This window comes from Solanum stenotomum, chromosome 5 (assembly GCF_019186545.1).
Source record: "Solanum stenotomum isolate F172 chromosome 5, ASM1918654v1, whole genome shotgun sequence".
NCBI lineage: Eukaryota > Viridiplantae > Streptophyta > Magnoliopsida > Solanales > Solanaceae > Solanum > Solanum stenotomum.
The window spans coordinates 1,632,690-1,649,837 of record NC_064286.1 but is presented as its reverse complement, the minus strand read 5'-3'; the positions used below and the strand labels follow the sequence as shown (position 1 = coordinate 1,649,837).

General features: G+C 32.8%; 2 protein-coding genes across 2 annotated transcripts; one reads left to right on the top strand and one right to left on the bottom strand.

The window, feature by feature from the left end:
- Nucleotides 1–1,436: 1,436 nt before the first annotated feature.
- Nucleotides 1,437–6,173, bottom strand: LOC125866213 (cold-responsive protein kinase 1). The gene is made up of 7 exons (XM_049546529.1): nucleotides 5,943–6,173; nucleotides 4,562–4,685; nucleotides 4,305–4,420; nucleotides 3,992–4,202; nucleotides 2,644–2,881; nucleotides 2,321–2,471; nucleotides 1,437–2,013 (listed from the first exon to the last, which is right to left on the bottom strand). The coding sequence occupies exons 2-7, from the start codon at nucleotides 4,629–4,631 to the stop codon at nucleotides 1,639–1,641; spliced, it is 1,161 nt and encodes a 386-aa protein (XP_049402486.1). The 5' UTR covers nucleotides 4,632–4,685; nucleotides 5,943–6,173; the 3' UTR covers nucleotides 1,437–1,638.
- Nucleotides 6,174–8,591: 2,418 nt separating this feature from the next.
- LOC125866123 (uncharacterized) lies at nucleotides 8,592–12,582 on the top strand. The gene is made up of 9 exons (XM_049546421.1): nucleotides 8,592–8,748; nucleotides 8,867–8,966; nucleotides 9,045–9,225; nucleotides 9,952–10,024; nucleotides 10,125–10,304; nucleotides 11,070–11,167; nucleotides 11,368–11,456; nucleotides 11,626–11,799; nucleotides 12,266–12,582. The coding sequence occupies exons 1-9, from the start codon at nucleotides 8,706–8,708 to the stop codon at nucleotides 12,435–12,437; spliced, it is 1,110 nt and encodes a 369-aa protein (XP_049402378.1). The 5' UTR covers nucleotides 8,592–8,705; the 3' UTR covers nucleotides 12,438–12,582.
- The last annotated feature ends 4,566 nt before the right edge of the window (nucleotides 12,583–17,148 follow it).

Genomic DNA, 17,148 nt, shown 5'->3' with positions numbered 1-17,148 from the left:
TACTGAGTTGGCAATATATTTTTTTAATTATTACTATGTGATAAAAAAATTTAAAGTATACAGTGCATGACAACAAGAAATTGATCATTCAATGCATATCATATATTGTTATTATTATTGTACCAAAAAAATATTATTATTATAAATAAAATAAAAATATGGCTCAAAGACAGCAAGAATAGTGTCGACAAGAGAATCTATCAAGAGCCCTGACCTTTTAACAAACAGAGAATCCAAGGACAATATTTTTTCATGCCCCACTATTTTTGTTCTTTGGATCACTCGATCACATATTTCGAAATTTTTATGAATTATTACATACAAAAAATCGAAATAGTTATGAATTTTTGTTTTGTGATTCAAAATTTTCACAAAATATATATGATATTTGTCCTTGAGAAATAATGATTTTCATACACTGTCATTGCAAATGAACCTATAAAATTTAGAGTCAAATAGACTCAATCAGATATATTTCAAAAAATTTATGGACTAATAAACATGAAAAGTCAAAATGATCCCGAATTCATGTTTTGTGCCCTGAAAACTCCACAAAAAAGACATTTGTCCTTGAAAAATAATGAGTATTATTTATTATGTCATCACGAATGAACCGATAAAATTTGGAGTCTAGCAGACTCCATCAGACATATTCCGAAAAATTCATCAACTAATACACATGAAAAATCGAGATAATTCTGACTTTTTGTTGGTTGTCCACGATGAAAGCAACAAACTAAGCTTTATATTGATTGATAAAAGCTTACAAGAAAATTGTTCATCGTTAGTAACACAGAGATTGCTATTACAAATAACTAATGAAAACAATAAATAGTAACTCCTACAGACCCTGCTACTTTATTATAAATTTTAATACATGAATACAATTGGAGAAACATTATTTTAAATGAAATACATGTACTCAAGTTAGGTAATTCTTGATAGAAATTGTACTCAAGTTAGGTAATAATCACATAAAGCTACTTTTTTCGATAACAACATATTCCGTGCAATTTCGTAGTTGAAATCTAAAAAGTGCAATGTGTTTACACAATCTTATCTTACCTTGTAAACGTAGAAAAGTTTTTTGCAATAGACACGCAAGTGGACAACATAATAACCCAAGTAGCCTTTTAATTGATTTATCTTCTATTCTACTAAAAAAATGATAAGAGAGGTCAGTAGTGTATCGTATCATCAAAGGAGTAAATATCTAAAATGATCACTTAAGTATTGAAATTATTTAGCAAAGTCGCTGAATTTAGTAGTGCTTGAATAAAGCCACTCAAAATGACTTTTCTTTTACAAAATCACCATACATGTTGTCATTAAAGATTAATATACCAAAAGACCCTTGATAAATTGTCCTTTTACAATGGCAAGTTTCAAAATAATAAACATTTATAATACAATACTAATAAATATAAAACACCAGCTAGAGAAAATTACATTTCTTGAATTCAACACCTCAAATTTACAACATACACTATTTCTAACAACATGAACAATTTACAAAAAAAGTACAGAGGGGAAAAAAAGAGAATAAAACAAAGTTGAAAGTAATATTCAACCAAATACAAACTATTTACCTTCCCTCCACCACTCCAAAATTTTCCAATTCACTCCAAAAATCTAAACTCAAATGCTTTGATCATATGCAGCGGTTGTGAATGTTGAGTTACCTTGAGAAGAACTCGTGGATGGCAACGTTGTTGTATTGTCTGATAAGACGTAATCGTATGCTGCGTTAATTTGTTCAGCATCACTACTTTTAATCTTGAGATCCATGAAATCGGAGATCAAGCCTGGTTTTGTTATCTTATTGTCATTGACCTCCATCTCACCGGTTAGCATCTTGAGAATCGTAGACATGGATGGCCGCAGCTTTAAGGAGTCTTGAGTGCAAAGGAGCCCAATCTTCAAGAGTCTGCAGGCCTGTTCAGCATCAAAATCCCCGTCTAGAGACGTGTCTACTAGCAATACCAATTCCTTTCTTTCATAAAGTTGCCACGTCTGTAACACACACACGAAAATAGTCAAACACAGCTTTCAGCATATTCATTTGAAGATTGTAGACACTAAGGAAAAGAGAGAAGCAAAGAAAATGATTCATTCTTCTCTTTTATGTTCTATGTTGATCTTGCAGAGATGATTTCATTGTTGCGTCGCGTGGATATTTCATTTTCTTCCAAAAGATTAGTTTTATAGCTTGTGAATTCATGAATCAGTTAGCATCATGTTTCAGTTTTTTGCTTGTGCTCTCGCCATATGAAGCAATCATGCAATAATTAAAATGAATGTATGGTTTGAAAAGTCATACCCTTTCAAGGAGATATTGTTCGTCAATAGGTAAACGCGAGTTTGTGTTGCATCTTCCAGTGACGATTTCGATCAGAAGAACACCATAACTGTAGACATCTGATTTACGTGTTGCCTGGCCTCTAATTGCATACTCTGGTGCCAAATAACCACTGGAAAAAAGACATGGATTTGAGTTAATGAAATTAGATACTCACTACTAGGAGCATTTAGTAGAAAAGAGCAAGTAAAAGAGAGGAAAAAGGCACGTGAAGATAGCAGAAAGACTGGAGTAAGTACATGGAATTACTTAGCAGAAAGCTATTGTACCACGTGTGTACTTACATGGTTCCTGCCACACGTGTACTAACATGAGTAGCGTTGGGGGGAATGAGCTTTGCCAGGCCAAAATCTGAAATCTTGGGTGTCAAGTCTTTGTCAAGGAGAATATTACTCGCTTTGATATCACGGTGAATTATATGTGGCTTCACTTGCTCATGAAGATAAGCTAGCCCCTTCGCAACTCCAATGCTAATTTTAGTCCTTGTTCGCCAACTGAACTGGATGCTACTGTGTCCTCCACCTGTATGCAAAATATCCAGAAGAATTAGATTTGAGTGTTTAGAGATAGAACTACAATGAACTAGAACATTTGTATAAAGTGATTAGTTTGGTTATTACAATAACATATCCAACTGATATAACTCGATCACTTTTGCTGTCCACGGAGTATAGAGGACAAGGAGGGAGCCACTTAAAGCACAATCTTATTTAGTATAACTCAATTCATAACATAGTAGTGGAAACAATATTGGGCATTCACCTAATCTAAAGCTGATAGGAATTCGGAACAATGTGTTTATCTAGTTTGCCTTCAAAAAAGCACATCAGGAATCTGTATGTAGTGATTGACGATATAAAAATCACAAGAAGGAGCAAGAAACAAAGCAACAGAATTCTACAAGATTCAGTAAGGACGACAGAATCATTTTACTCATTTAACAGATAGATTATTCAAGTCCATGTGTTCTACATCAACTTTGTGGTGAATCATGTGAAGCACATAACACTCCTCAGACTTCTCGACTTTTAACTTTCAACTGAACTAAAACCTCAAACATCTTGTTACAAGAGGTTAGCTTGGAAACACACTTCATAAATCCCCACCCCGTCCACCCCACTAAGAAAAAATGACACCTTGCTTAAGGACAACTTTAAATACATTGGCCATGTTATAAGCATGAAATACAATCCAGTCAAACATTTGAGGATGATGAGGGACACAATCGTCAAGAAACACTAGTTGGCTCTTGCTACAACAACAACATACCCAGTGTAATCCCACAAGTGGGGTCTGAGAAAGAGAGGATGTATGCAGACCTTACCCTACCTATGTAGAGGTAAAGAGGTTGTTTCCGGTAGACCCTTGGCACAACGACACATTACCAAAACAGGTTAACTAGTTGGCTCTTGCTAGAAACAAGAAAAATGTTATTCAGGCAATGCAATTTGTTAATGTAAGAAATTAACAAATTAGCTGGTTTGCACCCATCCAAGAGTGAATATTAGATTCAGGCTCACCAGAATAGTTGAGCTATACATACAAAGGAAGATAAACTGACTCAATATTACGTCTAAAACACTCGGTGAACATCTAAAAGTACTGTTGAAAAATCCAGGAAAACAAAATTACCGAGAAGCGTTTGAGCAAGGCTGTTATTTTCAAGATAGTTGTAGACCAATATCCTGTGATCGCCTTCTATACAACAGCCATAGAGTTTGACTAGATTTTCATGGTCAACGTCTGAAATTACTTTAATTTCTGTCAAGAACTCCCTGACACCTTGCTTTGATTCACTTGAAAGAACCTTTATAGCAGCCATCTTTCCACTTTTTAGCCTTCCCTGCTCATAGCATCATATAGTAAAAATCCATAAGACTTCTTAAACACATAATATTTGAACCACCAATTCATAACAAGGTAGAAGGAGAACAGTTGTCATTACCTTATAAACAGAACCAAATCCACCCTCTCCAATTTTATTCAGAGTACTAAAATCATCGGTGGCAATTCGTAACTGCTTATGGGAGAAAAGAGTGACATTCTTGACGCCAGAGAGCTCTGTTGTGAATCAACTTATTAGTATCTTTTCAATATACATAAAAAATTATATGTGGTATACGAAAAGATAAAAGAATGTTGAATGTCACAATTACTAAGAACATCCAAAAATTATATAATGGGCGGACCTTTAGTGCTTACCATCATCAAATTCGGATGCATGCCTGCTTGATGACTGATGTTTTCTACGGAACAAAGGGAAGCAAGTCATAACTTTAGGATGCACCAATGACCTTCTGTATATGATATCAATGAAAATCAGAGCCTGCAAAATTAAAGAAAAGACTCACTATAACTGCCCAGTAAATTGGCAAATCTAGTTGATACGAAATGCACTAAAATATAAAAGGATAGCATAAGAAATCATGACAAACATGGTTATAAGAGGGTACTTCATGCCTAAAAGAAGTCGGGCAGCCCGAATCAACATCAACTTTGAGGGAGGCGATTAAGTCCAAACTACTAAATGTAGTCAAGTAATTTAAGCTCAGATTCACTATTCTTTTGTTAACTTGCATTTAGCTGTAAAATCTTCAGAAACAAACTATAGTGAGCTGCTCATTCATGACAATACATGCATAGTTACGTCAAACCATCCTCAATCTCTTTTCTCTTAAGCTACAATTTGTTTTGTTCTTTCCTTCTTCATTAACCAAAGCAAAAGGACTTCAACTCAGTTTATTTGACGGGGTATGGAATGTTAAAGAAACAAACTTTTAGCCTAACTCAACCCGAAAAGCCAGCTCATGACGCAAGGATTTTCCAAAACCGTATAAGGAGACTACTTTCACCCTATCTATAACCAAAGTCAAGACTATTTTAACTTGGAAGCACACAAGGCTAGAAGAAATGCACCTAAGAATGGAATTGGCAGAAAAGCATCATGGTTAATTCCCAATAAAATGGTAACTCAAAGTGAAACATGGACACAACAACACATACCCAGCGCGATCCGACAAGAAGGATACGATGTACACAGACCTTAACGCTACCTTTGTAGGGATAGACCCTCGGCACAACAACTAAAAAAGGTGGACACAGTGAAGCATAAGAAAACAATTTATCAGCCGCCAAAAACACAAAGTTGGTTCAACTGTTTACCAGATTGAGAAAAACATAAAACAAAAGAACATATACAAATACAAAAATAAAGCATTATACAATTATGGTTTATCTAATTAAGCAGAATCTACCTAATATCTGACTTTCAAAGCTCATGTTAAAAGTACTCTAGCTCAGTGTTTGCTTCAAAATCAACCCCAACAAAATCCAAAAACAAAAACAGGAAAAAACAGAAGAAGCAATTATTTAGAGGCATTATCATAAAGATTCAAACTTTGAGAAAAAAAAGACAACTACAGAGTGACATCAAATAGGCCATTTTTTACAAGCTCTACATAAAAGATGAGGGAATCAAGATTCATAAAAGAACAAAAACAATACTTTAAAAGGAAAAAGAAGACAAACCCATCAAAGAACAAATCTTTAAGAAGCCAAAAGATATAACTCAAATAAAAATTACCTCAAAAAATAGCAGAAAACAAAAACAGGTGATCTTGCTGTTTTTTTGGGTTTTTTTTTTTTTTTTGAGGTTTCCAAAGAAGTGAAATGGGATGGATCCCAAGATTCTTGAGTCTTATGGAAGTCTTTTAGAGGGAAAATTTCCTGTTCACACTTATAATTGCAGACACGCCCCAAAAATAGTACATAGATGAAGAAGAAGAAGACTTTGTCTGGTCCTATGAGGCTACGAGGAAAGTGAAATAACAAGACGTAACCTTGGCGCTTACTAGTCAAATAAATTTAATTTTACAACAACAACATGTCTCCCCGTCTAATTGCACAAGTGAATTAATATGTGCAGAGACCTTATTACTACGTATTCCTAATTTAATTACACAAATGGAGTTGGTGAAGAAAATGATGTGTATGAAATTTTATTTTTATCTTATAAAGTTAAATAAATTGTTTTTGATGTAACCTTAGTTCTCAGCTAAAGTAAAATTATTCAATTTTAATCCACATGGGTTGTGTGGGGAGATTGCTCCAGCTTTAATAATAAATTTTGAATTCAAATCCTAAGTATGAAGAAAATTTTGTTACGTTAACTAAATATGAATGTAAGGTTCGATATAAACTTAATCGATGCTCGAATGAGGACACTCTACACCAAATAGAAAAACAAAAATATTATTTAATTTTAATGCTTAAGAATTGGAAATAAAAAGTAATCTCACTTAATTGTAAGTACCGTAAAATGGAAATTTTGTATCTTGAATTTGACTTTTATTTGATTATTATTCTATTTTGTTTGATTTATCAAATATCTACCATCTTTTACCGATAGATTATTATTTTAACTATAGAAGATAACAAATGACTATTGCCATCAAGTTGGGCATCCGTTAGTAGCTGTTGGCGTGACGCTGTCAAATGTTTTATATGGCGCCAACACGTGTCTGGGACCCATGCACACACCTAACTTTAACAAAATTCTATTTAAAAAAAGGGTGAAAAAAAATTCTATTTTTTTTTTTTTTTGGAAAAAACTGAAAAAGTTTTATAAATCAGATTATTTCGTGAATTGAATTTCACTTTATCATTTACCATTTTTTATTGTTATAGAAAATAGTCTCAATATCTTTTAAAGATATGGTGATATTTGCTACAAACTATCATTCTGATATATCTATTGCGCTAAATATGTTTTGTTAAGTGTGATTTCATTGGGTGTTTTTTTAAATTGTTTCACTTAAATTATTATTAGAAAGAAATTTTTGCAATAACTAAAAAAAATGGAAAAGAATGTATTGCAGACAGTCGTGGATGGACGACTCCTTCCTTAATCAGAGATCTTGAATTTGAATCTTTAATGTGAATTTTTTTTTGATAAACAGTGTTTCCTCCAAATAAAGCGCTACGCAATACGAATTCAAAATAGTCAAGCTCCGATAAGATACTGAAGATTTGATAAAAGTTTTTCAGCCAAATTTGAAACAAATTTGAAAAAGTTAAACTAAAAAAAAAGTCAATAGTTACTATTCTAGCTTATACTTCTTATATACATAATCAAAAAATTTGTCTACTAGAGAAAAAAACTATCCACACCTGAAATGTGAATGGTGTGCAATTTTGGGTTTATAAATTTTTCAAAAGTAAACAACTTGATTGAAATAAAAATATTGGGAGTTGACTAAAAAAATATTTAAAAATATTCTTAAGCAGCCACTTGATAACTTTATTCCAAAAAAAATTAGGTCAACAATTACAGTTTCTTAAAGGACCAACTAATGGCAATATTAATAAGTGACAAAAGGTTTTAATTTTTGCATGTACGTAATTTGACATTTTTGAATCAAGAGTTTCAAAGTAGTGGATTTGTTTTTGGCCAAATTAAAGAATTGAGACTTTTTGCCATGTTATTTGACTATATAATAAAATCCATTTTCAGTTAAAAATATGTGTGAATGGGAAAATCATGACAATAAAGATAGAATAAGACAAAGTCATTACATAATAATTCATCCTTTTATTGAGATATTTGCTTCAAACTTTCTATTGAATCTTAAGTAATTCTAAATCGAAAGACTTCAAATTTAATAATTATGAATGAAGATGCTATAATCTCCGGTCATGCTAATTTTATATGAATTAATGTTGAAATTGTTTGTCTATCATTTGATTAATGACTTCGAAAATGAAATAAGGACTTTTTATAATGATACTATCAAAATTCAAACTTATAATTTAAAGTAAATCTTGAACAATTTTTACTATCATATTAAATATCTTCTTATATAATTTTTTTTTAACAATTTATATATAAAAATCTTATTTTTACCAACAAAATTCAATTGAACCTCCTTCTCTCTCGCTAGCTCCACCCTTTGTTTAAATGGATATTCATAATTCTTACATGACAAAAATTCTTTATTCAAGTATTAAAAAAAATAAAAAAAAATAACATCTCTCAATTTTGTCTCATACTATAGACTATCATACTACATATTAAATCGTTCAAAAATATATATTTTAAAAGATTTCATCACTAACATAGATAATAATACATATCGCAACATTCTAATATTTGAAGAATATAATACATGGAGTATCAAACAATATTTTTAAAAAATTCGAGCAAAATAATTCTGAACCTAATAAAGTTTTATCATAATATATGGATGTGGATAAATAACAATCACTTATTTCTCTAACTAATAATAGTAATAAATTTCTAAACATCAAATTTTCCCCTTTCTTCCCTTTGAGTTAGAAGAGAAAATCAATGGCAAATGTTGCTGCTAAAGTTGCTGTAATTGGTAGTGGAAGTAAGCACCCCCCCCCCCCCCCCCCCCCCCCCCCCCCCCCCCCCCCCCCACCACNCCACCAGACCAAAATTGTGAATTTTTTACTGTAAACTGATCAAAAGGGGTTCTTTTTCCTCAGTTTCAGGAGCTGTTTGTGCATCTACTTTAGCCAAGAATGGAATTTCAGTAACCCTTTTTGAATCTGGAAGAGGCCCAGGTGGCCGTATGTCTCAAAGAAGGTATTGGGGTTTTTTTATTTATGAAATTTTTTCATAAATTATGTAATGGGGTTTCTTAAAAATTGAATCTTGAATTAGAGAAATGACAGAAGATGGAAGGGAGCTGCATTTTGATCATGGGGTTTCTTATTTCTCAGCTAAAAATCCTGATGTGTTGAGACTTATTTGTGAGTGGCAATCAAAAGGACTTGTTGCAGAATGGAAAGAAAAGTTTGCTACTTTTGATTGTGATTCTAAGCAATTTCTTGATATTGAACAGGTTACTTGTTTTTTTTTTACTGTTTCTAGTAGTTTTATTTTTATCTTCTTTGTATGTTATGGAATATGCTGACTGTTTTCATTTGCTAATATATTAAGGACTATTACTTTGTAGATTGTGTTCAGCCTGCTTTCTTTTACTTTTTTTGTTTATTAGGAGTACTGTTTTTCAAAATGTGTTTTTGATGGATTGGTTGGTAGGTTGTGTTCACATTGTTTATATTTAAGACCAAAAAAGGAAAGGGTGTTTGTACACGTTCTTTTTGACCATTCATTTGGATTGTTATAGCCGATATAGGTATAGATTTATTTATTCAATTCATTCACTAGAGGAAGCTTTTATGCACATGTTGTAACTAAGGGATTATTCTATGTGTAAGTGGTTTATCTTGGAAAGTTCCAAGTAAATGACTAAATAGAAGATTATTGAGATTAAGAAATATGTCGGCGTTCCTGGCCGATGTCCCAAAGGATTCTTATGCCTTACTCACCTCGCACACAGAGTGTGAGGCGTCTTAGTTAAGCACCTGCATTTCGTATATAGTGTTGAGAGAACAACATAAGTACAATATCGGAAAATGATAAAAGCAAATGTGTAGTTTTCTCTATGGAAAATTTGCATTTTTACTGCCGTATAATTTAATATTAGCACATTGCCACAGCGGCACATGCATATAGTAATGAGCTTTTACTGGTAGTGTTGTTGCTTACTCTTATTTTAATTCAGGAAGGTTTGGAGAAGAAATATGTCGGTGTTCCAGGAATGAATTCAATTTGTAAATCGTTATGCCAGGAGCCTGGTATGCGGCTAATATTGCTGAATTTCGTTCTTTGAAATGTTTTTTCACTAAGATGAACTACTGCACGATATTTACTTTTTTTTCTGTTTGAACTATGTAGGAGTTCAAAGTAGGTTTGGGGTAGGCGTTGGGAGGTTGGAGTGGTTGGATAATGAAGATTCATGGTCATTGATGGGTTTAAATGGCGAAAGTCTTGGCTACTTCAAGGGAGTGGTGACATCAGACAAAAGTACATTTTCACAAAGGTTCACTAATGTAACAGGGAAACCTGTACCTATTGGTAAGACATATCTCTACATTCTTTTGTTGTCTTAATAATTTCATTGGGTTGACCTTAATAGTTGTTGATTACAGTTGCATTTTTTCAAGACCTACATAATAAAATATGTTGTTGTTTTGTGAGATATGTCACCTACTTCCAGCCAGTTGTTTACTTGTGCTTTGACAATCGCTGGAATGGACTTTCCTTTTTTTAATGGTTCAGGCTCCAGCAGGATAAGTCTAAATAGTATATTTTGTCAACTGTGGTCAAGAAGGGATAATAAGAGAGTTTATATTAGGTGTCTGAAAATATGAGAGTCTAATATTATACAACGTACTTAAATAATAGCCCTTTTTTTTTTTTTTTCAAAAGTGTCTCATATGCTTGGAGATGTTGGAGGGCCATCGTATCAAGTTGTCGCTACATCTTTGTGATCATTGTATTTGACTGAGTTATATTCAATCATCTTTACTCCTTGCTTTTGTGTTGTCACTGGTACTGTGGTACATAAACCTTGCCATGTACAACGTCTCAGCATCCTATCTGTTCTTTTATATGTTAAGCTCATATTGACATGTATCTTTTCATATGGACTGTTTTTGGTTTGTTCCTAGCTGTTTTGCTTTAATAATATTGGCATTCTTTGATAAGTTAACAAGGTCTGCATTTAACCGGACAATTATTGTATCATGTCTAATTTCTTTTCCAGTAACGATATGTAACCTCCCTTCTATCAAGACATGTCAGCAACGTTATCTATTAGATCTTGCTTCTTTCATGTAGACATGGAAAAATTTCCAGAAATATCGTTGAAGATGACAGAAATTCCTGTTAATCCTTGTTTTGCTCTCATGTTGGCGTTTGAAGAGCCTTTGACAGAGGTAAGATGTGCTCTGTAACCACAGATTTCATTTTGATGAATGTCAGAAAATCTTTTAGTATCTCATGACTTGATCGAAATAAAAAGTGATTTGTTTGCTACTTAGCCTACTAGCTGATACTGTTGATTAGAACTTGTCTTGATGGCTATCATACCTGAAATTTCCTGATGGAATATGTCTCTCTTCCTACCATATTTGAGATACCAATACGAGGCTTCTCATTCAAGAGCTCAAAAGTTCTACATCGGGCATTCTGTGACAGCAGCAAACCAGGGCGTTCATGCAATAGGTATATGTTTATGTTGTTAATGAGCATATCAATATTGTGGCTGACAACAAAAAAGAAAAAGAGAAATGCAGTAGATGAATATTGCGAGTAAATTGAACATCGTATTTGGTCAATTTCACCTATATTTATTGCTGTATTTGATTATGTTCTTTTCTTTCCCCCAATGAAGTGAATGCTGGGTGTTGCACTCTACTGCGGAGTATGCTCAGGATGTTATTGCCCAGACAGGACTTCAGAAGCCTTCCAGTGCAACATTAACGAAAGTAGCTGAAGAACTATTTCAAGAATTTCAAAGCACAAAGCTCAGTATACCTCAGGCATTCTTTAAGAAAGCTCATCGATGGTCAGTATCTAACATATACAGTTGCTCATTTCAGTTTCGGATTTAGTTAGCTGCATGCATTCCTTAATTTGAAATAGACAAAAAATCACACTTATAATTTTACCACACACAACATATCTTGTGGAGATATAGTGTTAAAACAATGCCTCAGGTTTCCAAAAAATCAAACTATTACTCGATATCTATATTAATAGGAAGATGCATGTACATGATGGATAGGTAGAGCTGTAGAGGTACTCAATCTAGCCCGGGCAATCGGGCACAACCATTATCCTGATGGGAAGAAAGAAAAAGAAAAAAATGCTTGAGCTAAAATCTTGTCTTGGAATCGTATCAGTCTCAGATGGCAGTTGTGTAGTCATGTTGGTGGATTGAAGTACTTAGACATGTATTACTTTCTTCTTGCTTGTTGCTGTACGTATGTTTCATGTCATATTTATGTTGCTATCGCGTGTGAATTCGTCAGGGGCAGTGCGTTCCCAGCAATAAGCATAGCAGAAAATGAGAAATGCCTTTGGGACGCGAAGAAAAGGCTGGCAGTATGCGGAGACTTTTGTGTTGGTCCAAATGTTGAAGGGGCTATCATTAGTGGCTTGGCTGCTGCAGCAAAATGCTCTGAAGTTCTCTGTCGCTTATAATAAAATGACATATATTCTGTGTATTACCAAATAGTCATTTTGCTGGTTTTATTATACTTGACTGAGATTATAAATTGTAACAGAAACCAGAAATAAACTTGGTCATTCTACTAAATTTGTCCAAAATATTCTTATTTGACACTTACGGAGGTTAATCTTAAGTGTTGTAAGCTATTATTAAGGAATTCCTACTATAACAACTTAGTTCACTAGTGATATTATTGGTTTTTGAGTCTTGGCCTACACGACTTTAAAATGAGTCGTTAGAGTTAAGGTATCTCCTTTTTTTTGTTGATGTGAAATTTGTCTAGGGTGTCACGAGCATGATTTGCACGTATGGTGAGATGGAATGGAGGCGAGGCATATACGGTGATGAAAAAGACACAATCAATTTGAATTCTTTTTAAAAAAAAAATTGATGATCACATGCATGTGCAGTTGTACGTACGTTATTATTGATATATGTTTGAGTTGAACCAACCATTTAAGTTAAGAAAAAAATATAACTAGTACTTTCCACTCTTAGCGTTTAAGGACAAGTGCGGTTTGAAGGAGAGGAAGTAATGTTAGCACCCCTTGAGTATACTGACATTTTACACATGAAAAATTTTTAAAAATTAAAAAGTAGATTACTTCAAGTTATCTATTAATTATGTTTTTCTATTTCTAACATAAAATTTCAGTTTTTGAGTAATTTAATTCAAGAGACTGCGGGTTTTTTTTCGAACCAACACGATAGATCATAAGAAGAAAATATTCTATTCAATACTATAATGTGTTCTTTGTAACTTCTTGTTGCTCTTTTGTCCCCTATGATAGCCCATCATTATCTAATTTTTCCAATTGATAACAGCAAGAAAGAGCCAAAAGACAATTCAGTTCATTGTGTGTAGTCACTACATAAAAATAAATTAAATAGGAAAAAACAAAAGAAGCAGATTCATAAAATCATATGAAATGCATGCACCGTAGTCAATGAAGTAGTTGATAATATGAGGTCTCAGGTTCAACATTAAGTGAAGTCAAAAAATATTAGGTGATTCTTCTTATCCGTCCTAGTCTTGATAGACAGAGTTACTTATTACATGTTGATGGGAATGACAAATATCCTGTGAAATTAGTCGAGATGTACGAAAGCTGGCTTAGAAACCACGATCATAAATAAATAAATCATAAGAAGGCACGCTTAGCTGTAGCTGTCTAACTGAGACTTTGAACAAACTTTAAATTTTGTGTTTGTTGCTTTGTTAAGATTATTAACCACACAGATTAATCATAATTTTTTATTTATCACTCCATAACTATGTTGTTTTTCCATTCACCAAAGCACGCAATAACTTGCAAAGCACACAAAAAAGTAAATCGTACTAGATAAACTAGCTCCGTCTGATATGACGAGCTCGACCCAAACAGCCTACTCCCTATTATCACAAGCGAGGGCTTCCAAATTTGACACCTCCATTATGAAAGTCCCGAGCCAAAGGGTTATAGTGTACTCTCTATGTCTTTTTCCTGACATATGATTCTTTCCCACTTGATGTTTAACATCTGTATCTTTTTCTCATAATGTGTTTCAAAAACATTCATATTCAAGGCTAGAATTTGAAAACGCTCAACTATTTATTTGAGTTGACACTTAATTAATTGTACACAAACGACAAGCAGTTATTTATGAGTTTGAAAAAAATCAAATGATCCAACACACTATTTATTTCACAGTTGCAAGTACGTTGGCCAAGACATTTTATACAATGATCATTTACATAATGGACTGTATATATAACAGACATCACATGCATAATCAATAATGATAGAAAAAAACATCAATCATGCAAACAAATAAAAGAACTCTGATTATTGAAATATATTCAGTATGTACACTACGGATTAATAAAATCGATAATTCATCTTTAAAATTATTTTATCGCTATATATATTTGCCGTATCAAGCAAGCATTTTATAGCGTTAAACAAGCATCTGACCTATAGATAAATGGTTATAGGTGGCCGTTATAGGAGTTTCTTATGACCTTTGAAGTGGTCCGTTAAATTTTCGAGCTTAAAATAGTCAAAATAACAACAAAATCTCTCATTATAATTTTTCCTTTTTTTTTTTTTCTGGAAAGAAATGTCGTCTTCAAGTTCCTAATAGGGTTGTGGTTCATTAATTCATAATTATAAGTAGCTCAAATATTTTTTATTTTTTGGTTCAATTTTATAATTAAAAACAATATACGAATAAAGGAGGGCGAAGTGTTGTAAGCTATTATTAAGGAATTCCTACTATAACAACTCAGTTCACTAGTGATATTATCGACTTTTGAGCCTTGGCCTACACGACTTTAAAATGAGTCGTAAGAGTTAAGGTATCTCCCCTTTTTTGTTGATGTGAAATTTATCTAGATGTCACGGGAATTTGTATATATGGTGAGATGGAATGGAGGTGAGGCATATATGGTGATGGAAAAGACGCAATCAATGATGATCACATGCATGTACAGGTCTATTAATGTGTTTGAGTTGAACCAACCATTTAAGCAAAGAAATAAGTACCACTAGTATTTTTCACTCTTAGCGTTGAGTAATGTTAGCACCCCTTAAGTCTACTGACAGTTTACACATGAAAAATTTAAAGAAATTAAAAGTAGATTACTTCAGGTTATCTACTAATTATGTTTTCCTATAGCAATCAGAGGCGAATCTAGAATTTCAAGAGAACAGGTGCATCATTGTCAGGTGCGGCTCTGTCCCTTTAAGAAAAAAGGCAACTAATTTAGGCTTTCAAATTTGAGGGGCCTTATTTATTTTAGCAATAATAAATATAGGTTTTTCATAAGAAAAATATTAAATACATTTGCAAAATAAATAAATTTTATTATAAGAAAAGTCATTAGAAGAAGTTTAAAAAAGGTTGAATGCAGAAACACTTTTGTGAATAAAATAAAATGCAAGGTTGTGAAAATGCAGAATCTGGGAATCAATCCATCAACCTCAAAGTGGAAAATTGACACTTAAACCAGTGAACCATCTAATTGTTTGTGTTCATAGGTTCCTTCAATTGCTATTTGATATATTTTTAAAATTATACAGGTAATACATCGAGTTTTGTCGGACGATCATGGATTCAGGTGACTCATTTTTTAAGCTTAAATTCTCCCCTGATTTCAATGGTAATTAGTTGTAAGGAGCTAGGTTGATTATTCAATAAAGCGATAAACATAAAATTTCAGTTTTTTGAGTACTTTAACACAAGAGACTGGCTTTTTTTTTTCGCGAACCAACACCACAGATAATAAGAAGAAAATATTCTATTCAATACTATAATGTGTTCTTTGTGACCTCTTGTTGCTGCTTTTGTCCCCTTATGTTAGCTCATCATTATCTAACTTTTCCAATTGATAACAGCAAGAAAGAGCCAAAGACAGTTCAGTTCATTGTGTGTAGTCACTATATAAAAATAAATTAAATAGGAAAAAACAAAAGAAGCAGATTCATAAAATCATATGAAGTGCATCCACATTAGACAATGAAGTAGTTGAGAATCTGAGGTCTCCGGTTCAAACTCTTTGATAGACAGAGTTACCTGCAAGTATCTGTTACTGATGGGAGATGTCAAATATCCTGTGAAATTAATTGAGATGCGCAAAAACTGGCTTGAACAATTAGGGTCATAAATAAATTTAAAAAATCATATGAAGGCGCGCTAGCTGTAGCTATCTAACTGAGACTTTGAACTGCACAAACTTTAAATTTTGTGTTTGTTGGTTTGTAAAGATTATTAACCACACAGATTAATCATAATTCTTGATTTATCACCCCATAACTATGCTGTTTTTACCCTCTTAATTACGTCCACCAAAGCACGCAATAGCTTGCAAATCACACCAAAAAAAAAAGGTAAATCGTACTAGACAAATTGACGAGCTCGATCCAAACGGCCTACTCCCTACTATCACAAGTGAGGGCTTTCAAATTTGCAATCTCCATTATGAAAGTCCCGAGCCAAAGGGTTATAGTATACTCTCTGTCTTTTTCCTGACATATTTTTCTATTCCACTTGATGTTTAACATCTGTATCTTTTCCTCACTGGGAAACGTGTTTCAAAAACATCATATTCAAGGCTCGAATTAAAAAACGATGCGACTATTTATTTGAGTTGACAGTTAATTAATTGTACACAAACGACAAGCAGTTTGAAAAAAATCAAATGGTCCAACACACTATTTATTTCACAGTTGCAAGTACGTTGGCCAAGACATTTTATACAGTGATCATTTATCATAATGGACCGTATATATAACAGACATCACATGAATAATCAATAATGATTAAAAAAAAAACATCAATCATGCAAACAAATAAAAGAACTCTGATTACTGAAATATATTTAGTATGTACGCTACGGATTAATAGAATCGATAATTCATCTTTAAAATTATTTTTATCTCTATATATATATATTTGCCGTATCAAGCAAGCATTTTATAGCATTAAACAAACATCTGATTTATAGATAAATGGTTATAGGTGTCCGTTATAGGAGTTTCTCATGACCTTTGAAGTGGTCCGTTAAATTTTCGAGCTTAAATAGTCCAAATAACAACAAAATCTCTCATTATAATTTTTTCCTTTTTTTTTTTCTGGAAAGAAATGTCGTCTTCAAGTTCCTAATAGAGTTGGTTCATTAATTCATAATTTATAAGTAACTCA

Coding starts and splice junctions, on each gene's coding strand:
- LOC125866213 (XM_049546529.1), bottom strand. CDS start 4,631: ATGACTTGCTTCCCTTTGTTCCGTAGAAAACATCAGTCATCAAGCAGG. Junction 4,203..4,304: donor GATTTGGTTCTGTTTATAAG/GTAATGACAACT, acceptor TGCTATGAGCAG/GGAAGGCTAAAAAGTGGAAA. Junction 2,472..2,643: donor ACACGTGTGGCAGGAACCAT/GTAAGTACACAC, acceptor TCTTTTTTCCAG/TGGTTATTTGGCACCAGAGT.
- LOC125866123 (XM_049546421.1), top strand. CDS start 8,706: ATGGCAAATGTTGCTGCTAAAGTTGCTGTAATTGGTAGTGGAA. Junction 11,168..11,367: donor TTGAAGAGCCTTTGACAGAG/GTAAGATGTGCT, acceptor ACCATATTTGAG/ATACCAATACGAGGCTTCTC. Junction 11,800..12,265: donor TTTAAGAAAGCTCATCGATG/GTCAGTATCTAA, acceptor TGAATTCGTCAG/GGGCAGTGCGTTCCCAGCAA.